At 41.7% G+C, this 7590-nt stretch overlaps 1 protein-coding gene, 1 long non-coding RNA gene and 1 pseudogene across 3 annotated transcripts; 1 reads left to right on the top strand and 2 right to left on the bottom strand.

The window, feature by feature from the left end:
- Window positions 1-435, bottom strand: LOC117844410 (uncharacterized). The gene has a single exon (XM_034725121.1). The coding sequence runs from the start codon at window positions 433-435 to the stop codon at window positions 1-3; it is 435 nt and encodes a 144-aa protein (XP_034581012.1).
- Window positions 436-441: 6 nt separating this feature from the next.
- LOC117843075 (uncharacterized) lies at window positions 442-2994 on the bottom strand. 2 transcript variants are annotated; one of them, XR_011897398.1, is made up of 3 exons: window positions 2129-2994; window positions 1144-1260; window positions 442-471 (listed from the first exon to the last, which is right to left on the bottom strand). It is a non-coding gene; the product is annotated as an uncharacterized lncRNA (long non-coding RNA). The 2 variants fall into 2 exon arrangements; XR_004637599.2 differs by having other exon boundaries at window positions 455-468.
- An 835-nt stretch (window positions 2995-3829) lies between these two features.
- LOC117845861 (tyrosyl-DNA phosphodiesterase 1-like) lies at window positions 3830-7590 on the top strand (annotated as a pseudogene).

The following is a 7590-nucleotide window of genomic DNA, read 5'->3' as shown; positions in this document are numbered from 1 at the left end:
TCACAGATCCTCAACGTCCTGTTTCGATGATGCCGGGCGACCTTCATACTCCAACTTCGCCCCTAATGTTGCAGTGATAACCCTGAATTTCAGCCTTATCTTCTCCATCACATCTTGAACTTGTTCATTCTCCGGATCAGACAGCGGATAGCTGTTCACCAGTGCAGCTAGTTGCTCAATGTTCTTCCTGACCCTAGCTGAGAACACGTTCTGATCAATGCGAGCTGTGGAGGCCCACACATCCAGACAGCCCTGATAGAAACCCAGCTCTTCACCGACCTGGAAACCCATCTTTAAACCAACCTGCCTGCCCTCTTCCTTCCCTGATGACAGGCCATCATGATAACCATTTTTGTAGCCCTCCTGGTAATGTGTCTCATCTAATAGTACTGATGGCTCAAGAAAATCAGCATCACTTTGAGGTTGCTGGTCCATAATGTGATCAGGAACCTAATTTTGCTATACAGCCTGCTTCATTGACAAACAAAAGGTTGAGAATAATAAGTTCAATGAATACATACCACAGGGGGGGGAAATAGCTATTGTGCTGTAAAGTAAGAGAGGGAAACCGCAGATGTATTAATGTCTTCTCTAAAAATATCACCTATATTTGTAGCACTTGACATAAGGAAAAGTACAAATGATTCATTAAAAAAATTCAAGAGACTGTGAGTTGAACTTCAGGAATCAGGACACACCAGATTCATTATTACTATGGAAATGCAAAAGGATATTAGTGATGGTACATGTACCAGCAAGCCATTATCACTCTGACATCACACGAACGAAGTTCAAGCATCCATAACTCTCTAGTTTTGTGTAATCTGTTACTCGGGTTTGCGAACGAGCAGAGTGAACTTCCGAAATTTTCTGTCACATGGTGAGTCCTCAAACAGCTCTCAATTTTCAAGGAAAGGTCGATTCCCCAATTTTCGCAGGCGTGGAACTACGGCAATATCTACTTTGGACTAGACCAACCCCACAGGATATTCAGTTCAAGAGCGATCAAAAATTTCTAATCACTGGGAAGCCACAAGTCGCCGAGTCGCAGTTACAGCTCAAAATTTGGATTCACATTTGGATTGAATCGAGTAAACTTAGGGATTAGGGATTACGAGAAGGAGGCTAAGTTCTTCGCGATACCTCTGAAGCCGCCGCACCGCTCGTGCCCCTCCCCTGGCCAAGCCGTCCGCTCCAACGACGGCGCCGCTCGCGCCCAAGCGCTGCTTGCCGCCGCCTCCGGATGGGGTAAGCGCCTTCCTGAATCCATTTCCGGTTCCACTTTATGTCAAGCGCTACAAATATAGGTGATACTTTTAGGGCCTGTTTGGCTTCCATAGTGTTAAAGTTTAACACCCGTCACATCGGATGTTTGAATGCTAATTAGGAGTATTAAATATAGACTAATTACAAAACTAATTGCACAGATGGAGTGTAATTCGTGAGATGAATCTATTAAGCTTAATTAGTCCATGATTTGACAATGTGGTGCTACAGTAACCATTTGCTAATGATGGATTAATTAGGCTTAATAGATTCGTCACGCGAATTAGCACAGGATTCTGCAATTAGTTTTATAATTAGCTCATATTTAGTTCTCCTAATTAGCATCCGAACATCCGATGTGACATTGTTAAAGTTTAGCACCTCGTATCCAAACACCCCTTAGAGAAGACATTAATACATCTGCGGTTTCCTTCTCTTACTTTACAGCACAATAGCTATTTCCCCTCTTTATGTATTCATTGAACTTGAAGGACTGGAACGGCGACATGGGTGGTGAATAGGAGCCTTTGAAATTTCTTCGAAAATATGGTCTATATCCAATTGCCACCCAAAACATACCTCGTGCCTAATCGCTAATATAACACAACTCAACTCGTGGCAAGCTCACTCTAGAACGAGTAGGAACGCTCAAAGCGTAGCGGAAGCAAAGTAAAGCGAGGCATCGAAAAATTTGCACAAGCGATTAAGCTCAAACGCTACCAAATCATTACTCGACTAAAAATACTTGAATTAATTAATTAATAACTAAGCATGATTAGCAAGTGACAAAATAATTGAACAAGGTAGCACAGATTAACTAGCAGTAATTAACTTAGCAGGAATTAAAAGCACTGGACCGAACCTTGATGGGCCAGCTGGAAATGATGAGTTGCTTCTCCTTGGGCCAGACGTTGGTGCTCTTGGCTAGAGTGCTGGTGTCTCCGGCCTGCTCTCACACGTGCGTGCGTGCGTGCTGGGCCGCTGGCCACCAGGCTGAGCTGCGGTGCTCGCCAGGTCTGCTGCTGTCGGCCTGCCGGCCTGGCCCGCGAAGCACGAGCAGGACGTGCTGCTGCTGGGCAGCCTGCTGGCGCTAGCTGGGCTCGTGCTGCTGGCCTGGCCCGATGCGCCGGCCTGGCGCAAGCACGCGCTGCGAACGCGAGCGCTCGCTGCCTGCCCCGCGCCCGTGCGAAGCTGCCGGTCGATTCCTCCTGCGCCCGAACAGAGAAGAACAGAAGGAACCAAGAACAAGGCACCAACTTCAAACGAAAAATACTCCCTCAGATTCAACGATTCGAGACGAAACTTGAGCCATTGATGCAACCCCTCCAGGAATAATAGATCTTCGAAGAAGATCTTGAAAAGTTCAAGTATCCATCGCGGATTTTGAAGAAAATCGAACGGCCAATCAAGAACACGGTTTTGGGGAGAATTTTGATTCAAGCTAAATTCGTGAAGAATTAGAGGGGGAACACATCAAAGTTGCTCACAAGGATCCTAACAACAAATTCTCCCAACAACCCTCACGGATTTGGGCTCAAATACGAAGAACAAAAATTCCCACGAAAATGCTCCGAAAACCCGAAAAGGGAAAATGGAAGAAACCTCAAAAACACAAGATTTAACCACGGATTTGAAAGACAAATTCAACTAAATCACTCGGATGGAGAAATCAAGATCCCTCACTCTCTTCTAACAAAATGAAATTAGGGTTCCATAACTACCCCTCAAACCAACCAACATAGATATATATGGTCCATGACTAATGACGAAAATACCACTACAGCTACAACTAAGATAACCGCTCACCCAGGGGCATTTTGGTCCAGATTTTTTAGACGCATCGGACGGGCATGCCGTCTTCATGACTTTGCCTTCCCTCTTTTATTTTACAGCACAATACTATAGTTTCCCCCTTACGTATTCACTAAACTTATTATTCTCAACCTTTTCTTTGTCAACGAAGCAGGCTTTTTGGCGGTGACTCGAAACCGGCGGGACTGCAGCCTTCATAGAAAAGTTCAGTACCAATGGACTTGGGTAGCATAAAGAAGGAAAAGAGGCATAGCGAGGAAGATAGTGCAGCATAGAAAAAGAGTGCCAATAAATTCCAGTGTCCTACATAGAAAATCACAGAAACGGAGTCTCCCCTAGACAAGTTTTCTTGAAAAGTATTGTTGGAAGTTTTAAAACCATCTGATTATTTATCACATCAGAAGAAAAAATGGAAAATGTTTTTTTTTTTGCATTTCCAACTGACACAACTTATGTTTTTATCCCTTGTCATATCTATTGTTATAAGCAGTGAAGCATGCTTGGAAGATGCATTAAATAAGTTGAAGAATGTTTCTGTGAAGCACAAGATATAATCTGGCTTCTCTGTGTAAGATGTGCTTCTGTAATAAGTTCCATTCTTGTTATCTAATCCATCCTAGCATGAGGATATAAACTTTTGTACCTTTTTTATTTTGTTGATTTTTACTACTTTTCTTGTACCTGTTTGTTTCCCCTGTAGTTGCAGTCTTATTTATTTTAGGTAGTAAAGTGAATTGTTCACTTCATGAAAATGCAGTGGCCTGAGTTCAGAGTAAATCTCCCAGAGGTTGGTGATGTCAGCATCAATGCAGCTTTCTTTAGGAAATTTGACTATAGTAATTCAATGGTTAGTACAATTCTTTGATCTCAAAGTTGCTTTAAACTTACATGCAGTGCTGAACGGTTTAATTTTTTTGGTTTCTCTCTTAACTAGACTGGCATATGCAATGATGTTAGCACTTCCGTCTAAATGTCATTTGGGGTTATAGCAAGTTTCAATGCTTAGCTTTGATAAACAACAGAAAAATGGCAAATTATTTACCATGTAATAGTTGGCTTTGGATATTATGTGCATTGTTGATGGGCTGCTTGACCAGGTTTATATCATGCCAAAAAAGTTACATACTCTGTCATTTTGAGCGTCGTTTGGCTGCTTACCATACAAAGTGTTCATTACTTGGAAGAATTTTCACGTTGATTCACAAAAACACACTATGCGTTTTTTATCCATTTTGGCCTGCTACTTTCCTCGTCCGCGCCAATTTAACCCATCCTTTTTAACTTATCTATATATTATTTAATCTCAAGTGATCATTTGCAGGTCAGGTTGATTGGATCAGTTCCTGTTATCACGTGGGCCCCAATATTAGAAAGTGGGGCCATATGAAGTTTCGGAATGTTCTTGAGGAATGCATGTTTGATAAACAATTTTGCAAGTCCCCTCTAATTTATCAGGTACCTTTTGTCCATTTCTCCATTTTCTGGGGCATGCAACTTTGCAAAATAATCGTTTGATCTTTATTATGTAAATGTTTGAAATTAATAAATAAAAGTGATATAGTACCAAATTTTATACCTAATCTTTAATAACTTAATGTTGTAAAATCTTTCGATGGTATTTAAGTGTACTGACCAAGTTTGCTTGTATCTTTACTACTTGAAAAAAATCTGAGTTGTTTGTGGTGGTTGGTTTTACATTCGAGGATCTTCTCTGCATTCGATGTGTTTGAATGGAGAATCTTCAGTGCTGAGTTTGTATTCATGTGATTTCTTTGTAGCTTAATTATTGGGTGAGTATGTAAGTTTTAGATATAGGGACAATTAAACTTTAAGTATCTTAGCGAGTAGCATTTAGAATTTTTTTTAAAGTCCATTGCAATGCATGGGCACTCCCGACTAGTATTTCTAAAATTGAGATATTTCATTGTCATGAATCCAATTTTCCAAAAGTTTTAAATGTATTTATTATCATCTATCACTGCCCAAGTTGAACTTTTAGTATGTTTAGCATTTGTTTATTCTTGGCTGCAGTTTTCTTCCTTGGGGTCACTTGATGAGAAATGGATGAGTGAATTTGCATTACTCGCTGTCAGCTGGTAAATCAGATGATGGATCACAGCTAGGTATCGGGAAACCACTGATTGTCCGGCCTACAGTGGAAGATGTCCGTTGCTCGATAGAGGTAAAAACAGCTGAAAGGCTGATAATTTTCGTCGCATCTTCAAGTGCTCTTCTTAAATTTGTGAATGTAAAAAAAAAAAGAAGTCTCCCTGCTGTCTGTGCATTCTTAACTTGTTGAAAACATGCAGTAGTTTCTGATATTTTTCAAGATGGATCTGTACTGGCCTCAAGATTAATCTTCCATTCAGATGAATTCTTGGCTTGCAAGATCCATGGTATCAATTTTTCTATCGTATTTACCTGAGTACCACCTGTCTTATTTTCGTGCTATTCTCTGTGTTTCATATTCATATGTAGGGTTATGCAGCTGGTAGTTGCATTCCAAGTCCTCAAAAGAATGTTGAGAAAGACTTCTTGAAGAAATATTGGTCCAGGTGGAAAGCGGACATGTAGGTCGTTGGTATGCTCACTTTTCTTGTAATTACCTGAAGAACTATGATGTTATTTAAATGAAATTCCATGACTGTTACACCGCCAGGATGCTTATAGCATTTATTGGCCCATCATGATGTACCACTGCACCACCATGTTTTTACCACTTATAGAATAGCTTCTGCATAGCCATGATTGAAAGACTGGCGTTTCAGGACCTTTAATTAAGTGCCTAAGGCTTCAAACCTCCTGCACAAGTATAACTTCTCCAGATAAATATTTCTTTACCTATTAGTAGCCAATGGGGGAGTGTCAGTAAAAGAGGTTAGGAAGGATGAAGGTGACGCTTCTGGCCCTGCCATTCTTTGCCATTTTTTCCAAAGGCAGCAGATCAGGTCTCCATGTTTCTGTATGCATAATAGTTCTTAACATAAAACGTCTACTACTAAACAATAGCTTGATAGCATAGGCCAGGTAGATTTAGCTCTACTTAACAGGACAGGGAATAATCTCTCTCTCTAAACCAAGCAGCATCAGTACATCACTTCATAGCACTAGTGGGTAATGATTGTGATATTGTATATTTTTTCGAGTGTTCCATTCAAGTGAGTATATGGCCTCCAAAAGATTTCCTCATGCTTTCTAAATCTTCCTATGGTGCTTACTGTTGACATGGACATTCTGACCTTGATTTTCCCCCCTTGTTCCAGTCGGGCAATGCCTCACATAAAAACGTTTACTCGTTACAGTGGTCAAAACATTGCGTAAGTTTTGGTATAGCTTAATTCCACTCCAGGACTAAATAACTCCAGTATTTTTCTGGATGATCACATCTGAAATCTTGTCTATTCCCATCAGATGGTTTCTGCTTACGTCATCAAATTTAAGCAAAGCTGCTTGGGGTGCGCTGCAAAAGAACAGCACACAGCTGATGATACGCTCATATGAGGTACGCTTTCTTGCATTTTCATGATATTTTCTGGACATTCAGGGTTACAGATTTTGCAACTTGGAGCACTACTCAGCTCTTAAGACCTAGCTAGGAATAGTTTTTTACTACAAGTTGCGGATGATCCATGGTCATCATGGAGTCACCACTTATGCCTTGTTGTTTGACCACTTTTCAGCTAGCTGGTGTATTATTCTTGCCCCCAAACACTCCAATCTGTACCTCAATTCTCGTGCACGGAGAGGAACGCTTCAAACCGGGTAAATAGCAAGTCGTTCCTTTCTAATCGTATACCCTGCAATTATCTCTCTACGAATCCGTTCCTGTCATTACGCCTTGTTTTTACATGCATATCCAGGATGGCCTCGCCCTTGGCAAGACGATCAAGACCAAGCTGGTCACGCTCTGCTGGAAAGGCGACGAAGAAAAGGAACCGTCTACGAAGACCGTCAGATTGCCTGTGCCGCATCAACTCCCTCCACGACCTTACGGGCACAGAAGGTTAGCCTTCCGCTGTCTTAATTGTTGTTGCATCTTGATTGATCATTGTAAAAAGTCCTAAAAAGTTATTCTTTCACTTGCAGACGTCCCTTGGTCATGGGATCGGAGGTACACAAGGAAGGATGTGTATGGTTCAGTCTGGCCGCGTCATGGGGTAGCTACCGTCTGTATTCCCAGTGGACGATTCCCAACCCTGTTCCAGTGTTAACGGCGATAAAGCCAGTGGTTTATTGGCCTCTCACTGGGCAATTATTCTATTCTAATTCGATAAAGCCAGGTGCTGAAAACACATGACCTGTGTGTAACTTTGGATATTTTCAACCCATCGTGGCAACGGATATTTCCATCCTCCTATTGAGGCGTGCGCAGAATGGCATTGGCCGCTTGCTACCGTGGTGTTGATGCGCCGAGCTGTCCTGATCGAATTTATTCCGTGCAGCCGAGCATAGTGCTCCCATAAAGAGCGATCTAAAATTCAAGTCGGGTTGTACTTGCCAACCCTTGCAGTC

Source organism: Setaria viridis, chromosome 2, assembly GCF_005286985.2.
Source record: "Setaria viridis chromosome 2, Setaria_viridis_v4.0, whole genome shotgun sequence".
Classification (NCBI taxonomy): Eukaryota; Viridiplantae; Streptophyta; class Magnoliopsida; order Poales; family Poaceae; genus Setaria; species Setaria viridis.
This window is presented reverse-complemented; position numbering and strand designations above follow the sequence as displayed.

Excerpts from the sequence above, each read along its gene's own strand:
- LOC117844410 (XM_034725121.1), bottom strand. The coding sequence starts at position 435 with ATGGACCAGCAACCTCAAAGTGATGCTGATTTTCTTGAGCCATCAGTA.